Below are 18,724 nucleotides of genomic sequence, written 5' to 3'. Positions count from 1 at the left end.
CCTATAACCTAGCTATAACCTATAACCTATAACCTATAACCTATAACCTAGCTATAACCTATAACCTATAACCTATAACCTAGCTATAACCTATAACCTATAACCTATAACCTATAACCTATAACCTATAACCTAGCTATAACCTATAACCTATAACCTATAACCTAGCTACAGACAGGTGCTCTAGTCCAGTGTCACTTTGATTATGCTGCACAACAAGGTTCACCAGCGGCCCCAAACATCTACAGAACAGGGTTGAATGTTTTCCCTATTATTTTTTCTTCATGTTCCATACTTTTCTCCCGGGCAACCCGGCATTTCCCGCCCAAACCGGAAATGTCTTTCGAAAGCATATGAAGCATATAAATATGTCTGGATTTGATTAGAGCTGTAATCAGCATGGAAATTCAAGTCTGATGCAACCTGAGCCTGATGAGCCATACATTAAAGACATTTTAAAAGCCCTACATTAAAGACATTTGATGAGCCTTACATTAAAGACATTTTATCAGCCCTACATTAAAGACATTTTATTTAAAACTAAATGCATGCTCTTCAATCGAACGCTGCTGGCACCCGCCCACCCGACTAGAATCACTACTCTCGACGGGTCTGACCTAGAGTATGTAGACAACTACAAATACCTAGGTGTCTAGTTAGATTGTAAACTCTCCTTCCAGACTCACATTAAGAATCTCCAATCCAAAGTTAAATCTAGAATCGGCTTCCTATTTCGCAATAAAGCCTCCTTCACTCATGCTGCCAAACATGCCTTCGTAAAACTGATTGTCCTACCGATCCTTGACTTCAGTGATGTCATTTACAAAATAGCCTCCAACACTCTACTCAGCAAATTGGATGTAGTCTATCACAGTGCCATCCGTTTTGTCACCAAAGCCCCATACACTACCCACCACTGTGACCTGTACGCTCTTGTTGGCTGGCCCTCACTACATATTCATCGCCAAACCCACTGGCTCCAGGCCATCTATAAATCACTGCTAGGCATATCCCCGCCTTATCTTAGCTCATTGGTCACCATAGCAACACCCACCCGTAGTATGCGTTCCAGCAGGTATATCTCACTGGTCATCCCCAAAGCCAACACCTCCTTTGGCCGCCATTCCTTCCAGTTCTCTGCTGCCAATGACTGGAACGAATTGCAAAAATCTTTGAAGCTGGAGACTCTTATCTCCCTCAATAACTTCAAGCATCAGTTGTCAGAGCAGCTTACCGATCACTGCACCTGTACACAGCCCATCTGAAATTAGCCCACCCAACTACCTCATCCCCATATTGTTATTTATTTTGCTAATTTGCACCCCAGTATCTCTATTTGCACATCATCTCTTGCACATCTATCATTCCAGTGTTAATACTAATTGTAATTATTTTGCACTATAGCCTATTTATTGCCTTACCTCCATAACTTGCTACATTTGCAACACTGTATATATTTTTTCTGTTGTATTTTTGACTTTATGTTTTGTTTTACCCCATATGTAACTCTGTGTTGTTGTTTTTATCGCACTGCTTTGCTTAATCTTGGCCAGGTCGCAGTTGTAAATGAGAACTTGTTCTCAACTGGCTTACCTGGTTAAATAAAGGTGAAATACAAAAATTACAAAAAAAATAAAATAATTATCAGCCCTACATTAAAGACATTTTATCAGCCCTACATTATACATTTGATGAGCCTTACATTAAATACATTTGATGAGCCCAAGCCCAAAAAATTCCAAATGATTGTACCGTTATCCAATACATAGTCTATGATATAGGCTACCGCACATTACGCACAACCAAAAAAACATAAAAGCCCATTGAGCCCTATGTTAAAAAATAAGGTTACCCCCGAAAGCCAGATGGAGAAAATGTGATGTGGATTCAGTCCTGATATTACTGTAGGAAGTAAGTCCCTGACTTTATTTTCCCGGTCACTTTTTAAATTGTTTGTGTATAATGCCTTCCGAAAGTATTCACACCCCTTTACTGTTTCCTGTTTCCTTCCGAAAGTACTGTTTCCTCATTTAGTTCTTAAATTAAAATGGATTCAATTAAATAAAACATCTCACCCATCTACACATAATACCCCATAATGACAAAGTGAAAAAATGTTTTTCGACATTTTTGCAAAATGTATTGAAAATGAAATACAGAAATATCTAATTTACAGAAGAAGTTGTTGTTGTTTAGTTAGTCTTACATATTTATTTTATGTAGCTAGTTCCTTCAGAAAGTATTCATACCCCTTGACTTATTCCACTTTTTTGTTGTGTTACAGCCTGAATTTAAAATGGATTCAATTGAGAGTTTTTTTGTCACTGGCCTACACACAATACCCCATAATGTCAAAGTGGAACTATGTTTTTCAAAATTTTTACAAATTAATTACAAATGAAAGCTGAAATGTCTTGAGTCAATACGTTTTCAAAAGTTTTGTTATGGCAAGCCTAAATAAGTTCAGGAGTAAAAATGTGCCTAATAAGTTGCATGGACTCACTGTGTGTGCAGTAATAGTGTTTAACATAATGTTTTAATGACTACCTCATCTCTTTACCCCACACATACAATTTTATGTAAGGTCCCTCAGTCAAGCAGTGAATTTCAAACACTGATTCAACCTCAAAGACCAGGGAGGTTTTCCAATGCCTCGCAAAGAAGGGCTCCTATTGGTAGTGGCAGGTAGCTTAGTGGTTAAGAGCGTTGTGCCAGTAACCGAAAGGTCTCTGGTTCTAATCCCAGCCGACTAGGTGAAAAATCTGTTGATGTGCCCTTGAGCAAGGCACTTAACCCTAATTGCTCCTGTAAGTCGCTCTGGACAAGAGCGTCTGGTAGATGGGTAGAAATAAAGTAGGAAAGGAATATCCTTTTGAGCATGGTGAAGTTATTAATTACAATGTGGATGGTGTATTGATACAGCCAGTCACTACAAAGATGCAGGCGTCCTTCCTAACTCAGTTGCCGGAGAGGAAGGAAACCGGGCAGAAATATCACCATGAGGCCAATGGTGGGTGTGATAGGAGAAAACTGAGGATGGATCAACAACATTATAGTTACTCCACAATACTAACCTAAATGAGTGAAAAGAAGGAAGCCTTTACAGAATAAAAATATTCCAAACATCTATCCTGTTTGCAACAAGGCAGTAAATTAATATTGCAAAAAATGTGGCAAAGCAATTCAGTGTTTGGACTGAAAACAAAGTGTTATGTTTGGGGCAAATCTAGTACAACACATAACTGAGTACCACACTCCATATTTGTAAGCATAGTGGTGGCGGCATCATGTTATGGGTATGCTTGTAATCTTTAAGGACTGGGATGTTTTTCAGGATAAAAAATAAATGGAATGGAGCTAAACCAGGCACAAGCAGAGGAAAATCTGTTTCAATCTGCTTTCCACCAGACACTGGGAGGTGAATTCACCTTTCAGCAGGACAATAATCTAAAACACAAGGCCAAATCTACACTGTTGCTTCCCAAGAAGACACTGAATGTTTCTGAGTGGCTGAGTTTTTCAGTTTTGACTTAAATCTGCTTGAAAATCTATGACAAGACCTGAAAATGGTTTCAGTTTAATTATTTATGAGATATGTACCTCTTCAGTTTAATGATGAGATATGGACCTCTTCAGTTTAATGATGAGATATGTACCTCTTCAGTTTAATGATGAGATATGGATCTCTTCAGTTTAATGATGAGATATGGATCTCTTCAGTTTAATGATGAGATATGGACCTCTTCAGTTTAATGATTAGATATGGACCTCTTCAGTTTAATGATGAGATATGGATCTGCCTCTATGCTATAGTGACATGTATAGACCTACATGAGTCTGTTTAACTATAGACCCCTCAAACTCAACTTTTGACCTCAAATCCAGTTCCACTGCTTTTTCCTTCTTCCCCTCTAATCAGGGACTGATTTAGACCTTCGACACCAGGGGGGTGTAATTAATGATCAGGTAGAACAGAAAGCAGCAGCCTCCAGACCTCGTAGGGTCAGAGTTGAATACCCCTGCTCCAGTGGGTATTTATACCAGACCTCGTAGGGTCAGAGTTGAATACCCCTGCTCCAGTGGGTATTTATACCAGACCTCGTAGGGTCAGAGTTGAATACCCCTGCTCCAGTGGGTATTTATACCAGACCTCGTAGGGTCAGAGTTGAATACCCCTGCTCCAGTGGGTATTTATACCAGACCTCGTAGGGTCAGAGTTGAATACCCCTGCTCCAGTGGGTATTTATACCAGACCTCGTAGGGTCAGAGTTGAATACCCCTGCTCCAGTGGGTATTTATACCAGACCTCGTAGGGTCAGAGTTGAATACCCCTGCTCCAGTGGGTATTTATACCAGACCTCGTAGTGTCAGAGTTGAATACCCCTGCTCTAGACGATGTGTTGTTCTGTTGCTTTTCCCACATGTCTGCTGGTATGTCTTTGACGGCCACTACTTTATGGTATCTCTATGGTATATCTCTATATCTCTATCTCTATGGTATCTCTCTATATCTCTGTGGTATCTCTATATATCTCTAAATATGGTATCTCTATGGTATCTCTCTATATCTCTGTGGTATCTCTATATATCTATATCTCTATCGTATCTCTCTATATCTCTATGGTATCTCTCTATATCTCTATCTCTATGTTATCTCTATATATCTCTATCTCTATTTTACATTTACATTTACGTCATTTAGCAGACGCTCTTATCCAGAGCGACTTACATAAATTTTTTTTCATACCCCCTGTGGGAATCGAACCCACAACCCTGGCGTTGCAAACGCCATGCTCTATCAACTGAGCTACATCCCTGCAGGCCATTCCCTCCCCTACCCTGGACGACGCTGGGCCAATTGCACGCCGCCCCATGGGTCTCCCGGTCACGGCTGGCTACGACAGAGCCTGGATCTATGGTATCTCTCTATATCTCTATCTCTATGGTATCTCTCTATATCTCTATGGTATCTCTCTATATCTCTATCTCTATGGTATCTCTCTATATCTCTATGGTAACTCTCTATATCTCTAACTATGGTATCTCTCTCTATCTCTATGGTATCTCTCTATATCTCTAACTATGGTATCTCTATGGTATCTCTCTATATCTCTATGGTATCTCTCTATATCTCTATGGTATCTCTCTATATCTCTATCTCTATGGTATCTCTCTATATCTCTATCTCTATGGTATCTCTCTATATCTCTATGGTATCTCTCTATATCTCTATGGTATCTCTCTATATCTCTATCTCTATGGTATCTCTCTATATCTCTATCTCTATGGTATCTCTCTATATCTCTATCTCTATGGTATCTCTCTATATCTCTATCTCTATGGTATCTCTCTATATCTCTATCTCTATGGTATCTCTCTATATCTCTATCTCTATAGAGCTCTAGAGTTCCTCTGTGGAGATTGGAGAACCTTCCTGTAACGTAAAAAATGTGAAAAAAAGTCAAGGGGTCTGAATACTTTCCAAATGCACTGTATCTCTATATCTCTATCTCTATGATATCTCAATGAAACATATATATTTTCATTATTCAGAATGTGGATGTCTGGGTTTAATCTGTGAAAATGACTCTCAAACAGGACTCCCTCTCTCTTCCTCTCTCCCTCTCTCTCTCTCCCTCTCGTTCTCCCCCTCTCCCATCCTCTCCCCCCTCTCTCTCTCTGTCTCTCTCAATTCAGTTAAATTCAGAGGGCTTTATTGGCATGGGAAACATATGTTTCATCGCCAAATCAAGTGAAATAGATAATAAACAAAATTGAACAGTAAACATTACACTCACAAAAGTTCCAAAGGAATAGAGACATTTCAAATGTCATATTATGTATATATACAGTGTTGTAGAGATGTGGAAATAGTTCAAGTACAAAAGGGAAAATAAATAAACATAAATATGGGTTGTATTTACAATAGACTCTCTCTCTCTCTCTCTCTCTCTCTCCCTCTCCCTCTCCCCCTCTCTCTCTCTCTCTCTCTCTCTCTCTCTCCCTCTCCCTCTCCCCCTCTCTCTCTCTCTCTCTCTCTCTCTCTCTCTCTCTCTCTCTCTCTCTCTCTCTCTCTCTCTCTCTCTCTCTCTCTCTCTCCCTCTCCCTCTCCCCCTCTCTCTCTCTCTCTCTCTCTCTCTCTCTCTGTCTCTCTCTCTCTCTCTCTCCTCTCTCTCTCTCTCTCTCTCTCTCTCTCTCTCTCTCTCTAGTGTCAGTCATATCTGTTGATCTTGATTGAAACCTGAATATGTGTGAGGAGTCTTCCTGTCATAGGTATGGTTTATCTACTGTACACTGAACAAAAATATAAATGCAACAAGGAAATATAAAGGAAATCACTCAATTTAAATAAAATCATTAGGCCCTAATCTATGGATTTCACATGACTGGGAATACAGATATGCATCCGTTGGTCACAGATACCTTAAAAAAAATAAAAAGTGTGTGGATCAGAAAACCAGTCAATATCTGGTGTGACCACCATTTGCCTCATGCAGCGCGATACATCTCCTTCTCATAGAGTTGATCAGGCTGTTGATGGTGGCCTGTGGAATGTTTTACCACTCCTCTTCAATGGCTGTGCGAAGTTGCTGGATATTGGCAGGGACTGGAACACGCTGTCATACACGTCGATCCAGAGCATCCCAAAAGCACTCAATGGATGACATGTCTGGTGAATAGGCAGGCCATGGAAGAACTGGGACATTTTCAGTTTCCAGCAATTGTGTACAGATCCTTTGCGACATGGGGCCGTGCATTATCATGCTGAAACATGAGGTGATGGAGGCGGATGAATGGCACGACAATGGGCCTCAGGATCTCGTCACGGTATCTCTGTGCATTCAAATTGCCATCGATTTGGCACGACATTGGAGGCGGCTTATGGTAGAGAAATTAACATTAAATTATCTGGCAACAGCTCTGGTGGACATTCCTGCAGTCAGCATGGCAATTACACGCTCCCTCAAAACTTGAGACATCTGTGGCATTGTGTTGTGTGACAAACCTGCACATTTTAGAGTGGCCTTTTATTGTCCCCAGCACAAATTGCACCTGTGTAATGATCATGCTGTTTACTCTGCTTCTTGATACCCCACACCTGTCAGGTGGATGGAATATCTTGGCAAAGGAGAACATTTCTGTGATCTTTTATTTCAGCTCATGAAACATTGGACCAACACTTTACATGTTGCGTTTATATTTTTGTTCTGTGTACTTTCTAATCTATGTATTATAATATTATAATGTATGTACTATAACATATTATAATGTATGGATACATACATCCTATAGTACATAATAATAATAATAATAATATGCCATTTAGCAGATGCTTTTATCCAAAGCGACTTACAGTCATGCGTACATACATTTTTGTGTATGCATATTATAATGTATGTACTAAAAATATTATAATGTACACTATCAATCAAACGTTTGGACACCTACTCATACCAGGGTTTTTCTTTATTTTTACATTGTAGAATAATAGTGAAGACATCACAACTATGAAATAACACATATGGAATCATGTAGTAACCAAAAAAGTGTTAAACAAATCAAAATGTATTTTATATTTGAGATTGCTCAAATAGGCACCCTTTGCCTTGATGACAGCTTTGCACACTCTTGGCATTCTCTCAACCAGCTTCATGAGGTAGTCACCTGGAATGCATTTCAATTAACAGGTGTGCCTTCTTAAAAGTTAATTTGTGGAATTTCATTCCTTCTTTGAGCCTATCAGTTGTGTTTTGACAAGGTAGTGGGGGTATACAGAAGATAGCCCTATTTGGTAAAAGACCAAGTCCATATTATGGCAAGAACAGCTCAAATAAGCAAAGAGAAACGACAGTCCATCATTACTTTAAGACATGAACATCAGTCAATAAGGAACATTTCAAGAACTTTGAAAGTTTATTCAAGTGCAGTCGCAAAAAGTATTGTACAACAATTCAGTCCCATTCAAAATCCTGTTTTCCCTAACCCCTAACATTAAACCTAACCCTAACCCTTACCCTAACCCTAGCTCCTAACCCTAACCCTAAACCTAATTCTAACCCTAACACTAATTCTAACCTTAACCTAGTGAGATATACAGTGGGGAGAACAAGTATTTGATACACTGCCGATTTTGCAGGTTTTCCTACTTACAAAGCATGTAGAGGTCTGTAATATTTATCATAGGTACACTGCAACTGTGAGAGACGGAATCTAAAACAAAAATCCAGAAAATCACATTGTATGATTTTTAAGTAATGAATTTGCATTTTATTGCATGACATAAGTATTTGATACATCAGAAAAGCAGAACTTAATATTTGGTACAGAAACCTTTGTTTGCAATTACAGAGATCATACATTTTCCTGTAGGTCTTGACCAGGTTTGCACACACTGCAGCAGGGATTTTGGGCCACTCCTCCATACAGACCTTCTCCAGATCCTTCAGGTTTTGGGGCTGTCGCTGGGCAATACGGACTTTCAGCTCCCTCCAAAGATTTTCTATTGGGTTCAGGTCTGGAGACTGGCTAGGCAACTCCAGGACCTTGAGATGCTTCTTACGGAGTCACTCCTTAGTTGCCCTGGCTGTGTGTTTCGGGACGTTGTCATGCTGGAAGACCCAACCACGACCCATCTTCAATGCTCTTACTGAGGGAAGGAGGTTGTTGGCCAAGATCTCACGATACATGGCCCCATCCATCCTCCCCTCAATACAGTGCAGTCGTCCTGTCCCCTTTGCAGAAAAGCATCCCCAAAGAATGATGTTTCCACCTCCATGCTTCACGGTTTGGATGGTGTTCTTGGGATTGTACTCATCCTTCTTCTTCCTCCAAACACGGCGAGGGGAGTTTAGACCAAAAAGCTCTATTTTTGTCTCATCAGACCACATGACCTTCTCCCATTCCTCCTCTGGATCATCCAGATGGTCATTGGCAAACTTCAGATGGGCCTGGACATGCGCTGGCTTGAGCAGGGGGACCTTGCGTGTGCTGCAGGATTTTAATCCATTAACGGCGTACTGTGTTACTAATGGTAACAGCCGGAATTCTTACTGGTTGGTAGGTGATCAAATACTTATGTCATGCAATAAAATGCAAATTAATTACTTAAAAATCATACAATGTGATTTTCTGGATTTTTGTTTTAGATTCCGTCTCTCACAGTTGAGGTGTACCTATGATCAAATTTACAGACCTCTACATGCTTTGTAAGTAGGAAAACCTGCAAAATCGGCAGTGTATCAAATACTTGTTCTCCCCACTGTATATATATATATATGTATGTATATGTATTTATATGTATGTGTATATGTATGCATGTGTATATATATATATATATATATATATATATATATATATATATATATATATATATATATATAACAGTGAGGGAAAAAAGTATTTGATCCCCTGCTGATTTTGAACGTTTGCCCACTGACAAAGAAATGATCAGTCTATAATTTGAATGGTAGGTTTATTTGAACAGTGAGAGACAGAATAACAACAATTAAATCCAGAAAAATGCATATAAACATTTTTATAAATTGATTTGCATTTTAATGAGGGAAATAAGTATTTGACCCCCTCTCAATCAGAAAGATATCTGGCTCCCAGGTGTCTTTTATACAGGTGACGAGCTGAGATTAGGAGCACACTCTTAAAGGGAGTGCTCCTGATCTCAGTTTGTTACCTGTATAAAAGACACCTGTCCACAGAAGCAATCAATCAATCAGATTCCAAACTCTCCACCATGGCCAAGACCAAAGAGCTCTCCAAGGATGTCAGGGACAAGATTGTAGACCTACACAAGGCTGGAATGGGCTACAAGACCATCGCCAAGCAGCTTGGTGAGAAGGTGACAACAGTTGGTGCGATTATTCGCAAATGGAAGAAACACAAAATAACTGTCAATCTCCCTCAGCCTGGGGCTCCATGCAAGATCTCACCTCGTGGAGTTGCAATGATCATGAGAACGGTGAGGAATCAGCCCAGAACCACACGGGAGGATCTTGTCAATGATCTCAAGGCAGCTGGGACCATAGTCACAAAGAAAACAATTGGTAACACACTATGCCGTGAAGGACTGAAATCCTGCAGCGCCCGCAAGGTCCCCCTGCTCAAGAAAGCATATATACAGGGCCATCTGAAGTTTGCCAATGAACATCTGAATGATTCAGAGGAGAACTGGGTAAAAGTGTTGTGGTCAGATGAGACCAAAATCGAGCTCTTTGGCATCAACTCAACTCGCCGTGTTTGGAGGAGGAGGAATGCTGCCTATGACCCCAAGAACACCATCCCCACCGTCAAACATGGAGGTGGAAACATTATGCTTTGGGGGTGTTTTTATGCTAAGGGGACAGGACAACTTCACTGCATCAAAGGGACGATGGACGGGGCCATGTACCGTCAAGTCTTGGGTGAGAACCTCCTTCCCTCAGCCAGGGCATTGAAAATGGGTCGTGGATGGGTATTCCAGCATGACAATGACCCAAAACACACGGCCAAGGCAACAAAGGAGTGGGTCAAGTAGAAGCACATTAAGGTCCTGGAGTGGCCTAGCCAGTCTCCAGACCTTAATCCCATAGAAAATCTGTGGAGGGAGCTAAAGGTTTGAGTTGCCAAACGTCAGCCTCAAAACCTTAATGACTTGGAGAAGATCTGCAAAGAGGAGTGGGACAAAATCCCTCCTGAGATGTGTGCAAACCTGGTGGCCAACTACAAGAAACGTCTGACCTCTGTGATTGCCAACAAGGGTTTTGCCACCAAGTACTAAGTCATGTTTTGCAGAGGGGTCAAATACTTATTTCCCTCATTAAAATGCAAATCAATTTATAACATTTTTGACGTGCGTTTTTCTGGATTTTGTTGTTGTTATTCTGTCTCTCACTGTTCAAATAAACCTACCATTAAAATTATAGACTGATCATGTCTTTGTCAGTGGGCAAACGTGCAAAATCAGCAGGGGATCAAATACCTCTTTCCCTCACTGTATATATTTATATATATACAGTGGGGAAAAAAAGTATTTAGTCAGCCACCAATTGTGCAAGTTCTCCCACTTAAAAAGATGAGAGAGGCCTGTAATTTTCATCATAGGTACACGTCAACTATGACAGACAAATCCAGAAAAGAAATTCCAGAAAATCACATTGTAGGATTTTTTATGAATTTATTTGCAAATTATGGTGGAAAATAAGTATTTGGTCACCTACAATCAAGCAAGATTTCTGGCTCTCACAGACCTGTAACTTCTTCTTTAAGAGGCTCCTCTGTCCTCCACTCGTTACCTGTATTAATGGCACCTGTTTGAACTTGTTATCAGTATAAAAGACACCTGTCCACAACCTCAAACAGTCACACTCCAAACTCCACTATGGCCAAGACCAAAGAGCTGTCAAAGGACACCAGAAACAAAATTGTAGACCTGCACCAGGCTGGGAAGCCTGAATCTGCAATAGGTAAGCAGCTTGGTTTGAAGAAATAAACTGTGGGAGCAATTATTAGGAAATGGAAGACATACAAGACCACTGATAATCTCCCTCGATCTGGGGCTCCATGCAAGATCTCACCCCGTGGGGTCAAAATGATCACAAGAACGGTGAGCAAAAATCCCAGAACCACACGGGGGGACCTAGTGAATGACCTGCAGAGAGCTGGGACCAAAGTAACAAAGCCTACCATCAGTAACACACAACGCCGCCAGGGACTCAAATCCTGCAGTGCAAGACGTGTCCCCCCTGCTTAAGCCAGTACATGTCCAGGCCCGTCTGAAGTTTGCTAGAGTGCATTTGGATGATCCAGAAGAGGATTGGGGAGAATGTCATATGGTCAGATGAAACCAAAATAGAACATTTTGGTAAAAACTCAACTCGTCGTGTTTGGAGGACAAAGAATGCTGAGTTGCATCCAAAGAACACCATACCTACTGTGAAGCATGGGGGTGGAAACATCATGCTTTGGGGCTGTTTTTCTGCAAAGGGACCAGGACGACTGATCCGTGTAAAGGAAAGAATGAATGGGGCCATGTATCGTGAGATTTTGAGTGAAAACCTCCTTCCATCAGCAAGGGCATTGAAGATGAAACGTGGCTGGGTCTTTCAGCATGACAATGATCCCAAACACACTGCCCGGGCAACGAAGGAGTGGCTTCGTAAGAAGCATTTCAAGGTCCTGGAGTGGCCTAGCCAGTCTCCAGATCTCAACCCCATAGAAAATCTTTGGAGGGAGTTGAAAGTCTGTGTTGCCCAGCGACAGCCCCAAAACATCACTGCTCTAGAGGAGATCTGCATGGAGGAATGGGCCAAAATACCAGCAACAGTGTGTGAAAACCTTGTGAAGACTTACAGAAAACGTTTGACCTGTGTCATTGCCAACAAAGGGTATATAACAAAGTATTGAGAAACTTTTGTTATTGACCAAATACTTATTTTCCACCATAATATGCAAATAAATTCATTAAAAATCCTACAATGTGATTTTCTGGATTCTTTTTCCTCATTTTCTCTGTCATAGTTGACGTGTACCTATGATGAAAATTACAGGCCTCTCTCATCTTTTTAAGTGGGAGAACTTGCACAATTGGTGGCTGACTAAATACTTTTTTTCCCCACTGTATTTGCGAACAAAAAAACTAAAAACTAAAATTCTACCCTTGAAGCTAAACCCCCTAGAAGTAGCATTTGTGGGGACTAACAAAATGTCCCCAGTTGGTCAAATATTTGTTTGTTTACTATTCTTGTGGGGACTTCTGGTCTTCAAGTATAGTTAAAAATATCCACACACACAGAACTACTCTTGAGTATGTAATGTAGCATGTGTGTGTAGTTGTCTGAGACCATGTGGTATAGTTGGCAGGATAACTCTCTCTCTGTTGTTGTTAATGTTCTCATCTGTCTCCAACACCATGGACAGACAGGATGATGTTCTCATCTGTCTCCAACACCATGGACAGACAGGATGATGTTGTCATCTGGCTCCAACACCGTGGACAGACAGGATGATGTAATCTGGCTCCAACACCATGGACAGACAGGATGATATGTGTGTCTACAGTAATCCTAATGTTCATGTCTCTCTTTCTCTGGGCAGGTTGCCAGGAGATGTGGGATATCATCGCCTGTTGGCCGTCTGCCAGGGTGGGAGAGGTCATCACCATAAAGTGTCCTAAATACTTCAGCTACTTCTCCGACCATATAGTCAAACATAAAGGTAAACATTACTTCTCCCACCATGCAGTCAAACATAAAGGTAAACATTACTTCTCCCACCATGCAGTCAAACATAAAGGTAAACATTACTTCTCCCACCATGCAGTCAAACATAAAGGTAAACATTACTTCTCCCACCATGCAGTCAAACATAAAGGTAAACATTACTTCTCCGACCATATAGTCAAACATAAAGGTAAACATTACTTCTCCGACCATATAGTCAAACATAAAGGTAAACATTACTTCTCCCACAATGCAGTCAAACATAAAGGTAAACATTACTTCTCCCACCATGCAGTCAAACATAAAGGTAAACATTACTTCTCCCACCATGCAGTCAAACATAAAGGTAAACATTACTTCTCCCACCATGCAGTCAAACATAAAGGTAAACATTACTTCTCCGACCATATAGTCAAACATAAAGGTAAACATTACTTCTCCGACCATATAGTCAAACATAAAGGTAAACATTACTTCTCCCACAATGCAGTCAAACATAAAGGTAAACATTACTTCTCCCACCATGCAGTCAAACATAAAGGTAAACATTACTTCTCCCACCATGCAGTCAAACATAAAGGTAAACATTACTTCTCCCACCATGCAGTCAAACATAAAGGTAAACATTACTTCTCCCACCATGCAGTCAAACATAAAGGTAAACATTACTTCTCCGACCATATAGTCAAACATAAAGGTAAACATTACTTATCCCACCATGCAGTCAAACATAAAGGTAAACATTACTTCTCCCACCATGCAGTCAAACATAAAGGTAAACATTACTTCTCCGACCATATAGTCAAACATAAAGGTAAACATTACTTCTCCCACCATGCAGTCAAACATAAAGGTAAACATTACTTCTCCGACCATATAGTCAAACATAAAGGTAAACATTACTTCTCCCACCATGCAGTCAAACATAAAGGTAAACATTACTTCTCCCACCATGCAGTCAAACATAAAGGTAAACATTACTTCTCCCACCATGCAGTCAAACATAAAGGTAAACATTACTTCTCCCACTCCACTATATAGTCAAATGTAAAGGTAAACATTACTTTTCAGACCATATAGTCAAACATAAAGGTAAACATTACTTCATAAATGTAAACATTACTTATCCGACCATACAGTTAAACATAAAGGTAAACATTACTTCATAAATGTAAACATTACTTATCTGACCATATAGTTAAACATAAAGGTAAACAAGTGGTAAATATAAATATCCAGTCCATTTAAAAAAATTTAGACCTTTACACTTCAGTGTTGTGATGCAAAAATTCTAGCAAAATGCATAGCGCATATAATTTAAAAGGTATTGTCGGACATTATTCATTCTAATCAGACAGGTTTTTCACATGGACAATACATTGGAGATAATAATTTATAAGACAAGTACTGGAAACAATAGAACACTATGAAACATCTGGGGAACCTGGCCTGCTATTCATAGCTGACTTTGAAAAGGCATTTGATAAAGTACGACTGGAGTTTTTATATAAATGCCTGGAATATTTCAATGTTTCAGAATCTCTTATAAAATGGGTTCAAATCATGTATAGTAACCCTAGGTGTAAAATAGTAAATCATGGCTATTTCTCAGAAAGTTTTAAACTGTCAAGAGGAGTAAACCAAGGTTGTCCACTATCAGCATATCTATTTATTATTGACATCTAAATGTTAGCTGTTAAAATTAGATCCAACAATAATATCAAGGGGTTAGAAATCCAGAGCTTAAAAGCAAAAGGTGATTGTACGCTGATGATTCATGTTTTCTTTTAAATCCACAATTTGGATCCCTCCACAGCCTCACAGAGGATCTAGATACTTGTTCTAACCTCTCTGGATTACAACCTAATTATGATAAGTGTACTATATTATTTACATTTTAGTCATTTAGCAGACGCTCTTATCCAGAGCGACTTACATGAGCAATTAGGGTTAAGTGCCTTGCTCAAGGGCACATCGACAGATTTTTCACCTAGCCGGCTCGGGGAATAGAACCAGCGACCTTTCGGTTACTGGCGCAACGCTCTTAACCACTAAGCTACCTGCCGCCCAGGCAATACAATATTATGTATTGGCTCACAAAAAAATACAACTTTTACATTACCGTGTAGTTTACCAATAAAATGGTCTGATGGTGATGTGGATATTCTCTGTATACATATCCCAAAATAAATAAATGATCTCACTCTAATACATTTGAATAGAAGTTAGCAAAAATAAATAAGAAATTGCTACCATGGAAAGGAAAATACCTGTCTATTTGCGGAAAAATCCCCCTGATTAACTCTTTAGTATTATCCCAGTTTGCCTATTTGCTTATGGTCTTGCCTACACCTAGAGACCTGTTATTTAAATTATATGATCAAAAAATATTCCATTTGATTTGGAATGGCAAGCCAGACAAAATTAAAAGGGCCTATTTATATACTGAATATGAATTCAGAGGACAGAAATTATTAAATTTTGAAGCATTAGACCTCTCACTAAAGGTGTCAGTCATACAAAAGTTATACTTAAATCCGAACTGGTTCTCTAGCAAATTAGTAAGAAGGTCTCACCCCATGTTCAAGAATGGCCGTTTTCCCTTTATTCTGATTACAGCCTCTCACTTTCGGTTATTTGAAAATGAAATAATCTCCAAAATATCGCTATTTTTAAAACAAGCCATAGAAAGTTGGTTGCAATTTCAATTTAATCCACCAGAAAAGACAGAACAAATAATACAACAAATATTGTGGTTAAACTGAACTATACTAATTAATAAAAAACATTATTTTTCCATATAATGTTTAAAAATGGATAATAAATCTTTGTAAATTATATCATAAACTGGTGAATTTGCTATATGTATATATTTTTATTTAACCTTTATTTAACCAGGATCATTGAGTTTTGAAATCTCTTTTTCAAGAGTGTCATGGCCAAGATAGGCAGCTTCAAGTCATTACACAGTTACAGACAGACAACATGAAAAACTACAAGTAATCCAGTAAACATCCATAGAAATCACATGAGCATAACAAAATGATAAAACAGCCATTTTAAAACATTGACAGGTCAAGGAATCATCTTCAAAATTCTTCATCAATGATTTAAAAACACCAATCGGGACAAGTTCTTCCAGTCTAAAAGTATGTTGTAATGCGTTCCAAGCCGATGGTGCAGAGTACATAAAAGCCCTATAATATCACCATAGTCTAGTATAGGCATGAATGTAGCTGATACTAGCCTCCTTCTGGCTTCAAAAGAAAAACAGGCCTTATTCCTAAAATAAAATCCCAATTTTTTCCAATTTATTTATATGAGGTTACAACCTCAATCTCATTGCCCTGACAGGTAGAAATAGGTGAAAGGTTCAGTGGTCTGTTTCTTGCTTTAGAAAATACCATTAGTTTAGTTTTGTCAGCATTGAGGATAAGCTTCAATTGACACAAGGTATGCTGAACAGTATAAAAAGCACTTTGCAAGTTCTGGAAAGCTGTTGTGAGACGAGGCACAACAATAAATAACAGTATCATCAGCATAAAAGCGAAGTTGCGCATTTTGCACATTTTTGTCTAAATTATTTATATAAATTATGATTAAGAGGAGACCAAGTACAGAGCCCTGGGGCACACCATTACAGACAGACCATTTAACAGACATGAGCCCATCACATTGAGAGCACTGAGTTATATCAGACGGATAGTTACCAAACCATGCTACTGCTCCGAAAGACCTACACTCGACAATCTCTGCCTCAGTATAGCATGATCAACTGTATCAAAAGCCTTAGAGAGATCAATAAAAAGTGAGACACAGTGCTGTTTTTTGTCAAGGGCTTCAGTGATATCATTTAAAACCTTCATGACTGCTGTAATTGTGCTATGCTTCTTCCTGAAGCCTGATTGGTATATTTATAAAATAGAGTTAGTATATAAAAACTATTTTAGATGTTCGCTAACAAGGGTTTCAAGTATTTTTGCCAGGGGTGACAGCTTTGAGATTGGCCTATAATTATTTTAAAGAGTTGAACCAGTTCGGATTTAAGTATAACTTTTGTATGACTGAATCTTTTAGTGATAGGTCTAATGCTTTAATATTTAATCATTTCTGTCCTCCGAATTCATATTCATTATAAAAATAGGCCTGTTTAATTTTGTCTGGCTTGCTGTTCCAAATAAAATAGAATATTTTTTTCTCATATAATTTTAAAAACTGTTCGCTAGGCATAGGCAAGACCATAAGCAAATAGGTAAACTGGGATAATACTAAAGAATTAATCAGGGTGATTTTTCCACAAATTGACAGGTATTTACCTTTCCATGGTAGCAAGATCTTATCTATTTTTGCTAACTTTCTATTAAAACGTATTGAAGTGAGATCATTTATTTCCTTTGGGATATGTATTCCGAGTATATCCACATCACCATCAGACCATTTTATTGGTAAACTACATGGTAATGTAAAAATTGTATTTTTTAGTGATCCAATACGTAATATAGTACATTTGTCATAATTTGGTTGTAATCCAGAGTGGTTAGAAAATGTATCTAGATCTTCTATTTGGCTGTGGAGGGATTCTAGTTGTGGATTTAAAAGAAAACATGAATCATCAGCGTACAATGACACCTTTGTTTTTAAGCCCTGGATTTCTAATCCCCTGATATTATTGTTGGATCTGATTTTAATAACTAACATCTCGATGGCCACAATAAATAGATATGCCGATAGTGGACAACCTTGTTTCACTCCTCTTGACAATTTAAAACATTCTGAGAAGTAGCCATTATTTACTATTTTACACCTAGGGTTACTATACATGATTTTGACCCATTTTATAAGAGATTCTCCAAAATTGAAATGCTCCAGGCATTTATATATAAACCCCAGTCTTACTTTATCAAATGCCTTTTCGAAGTCTGCTATGAATAGCAGGCCTGGGTTTCCCAGATTTTCCATAGTGTTCTATTGTTTCCAATACTTGCCTTATATTATCTCCAATGTATCTTCCATGTAAAAAAACCTGTCTGATTAGAATGAATAATATCCGACAATACCTTTTTAATTCTATGCACTATACATTTTGCTAGAATTTTTGCATCACAACACTGAAGTGTAAGGGGCCTCCAATTTTTTAAATGGACTGGATCTTTATATTTTCCACTTGTATCCTGTTTCAGTAATAATGAAATCAGACCTTCTTCTTGATTGTCAGATAATCGACCATTTACATAGGAGTGGTTAAAACATGCTAATAATGGTCCTCTTAGTATATCAGAAAAGGTTTGGTATACCTCAACTGGTATGCCATCCAACCCTGGAGTTTTCCCGGACTTAAAGTCTTTAATTGCATCCAGAAGTTCCTCCTCTGTAATTTCACCTTCACAAGAGTATTTCTGTATGGCTGTTAATTTTACATTATCAATAGAAAAAAATCTCTACAATTAGCTTCAGTTAGAGGAGATGGAGGCGACTGAAACGAAAACATATGCTTAAAGTACTTTGTTTCCTCT

General features: G+C 38.8%; 1 protein-coding gene across 1 annotated transcript in view; it reads left to right on the top strand.

Moving 5' to 3' along the window:
- Positions 1-18,724, top strand: part of vipr1b (vasoactive intestinal peptide receptor 1b) — a 295,279-nt gene that overhangs the window by 35,060 nt on the left and 241,495 nt on the right. The window contains exon 2 of the mRNA XM_045221440.1: positions 13,087-13,206. Within this exon, the coding sequence (XP_045077375.1) occupies positions 13,087-13,206 (120 nt within the window). The remainder of the gene's footprint in view (positions 1-13,086; positions 13,207-18,724) is intronic.

Source organism: Coregonus clupeaformis, chromosome 7 (assembly GCF_020615455.1).
Source record: "Coregonus clupeaformis isolate EN_2021a chromosome 7, ASM2061545v1, whole genome shotgun sequence".
Classification (NCBI taxonomy): Eukaryota; Metazoa; Chordata; class Actinopteri; order Salmoniformes; family Salmonidae; genus Coregonus; species Coregonus clupeaformis.
The sequence above is the reverse complement of the archived record's forward strand: the minus strand, read 5'-3'. Positions and strand labels throughout refer to the sequence as shown.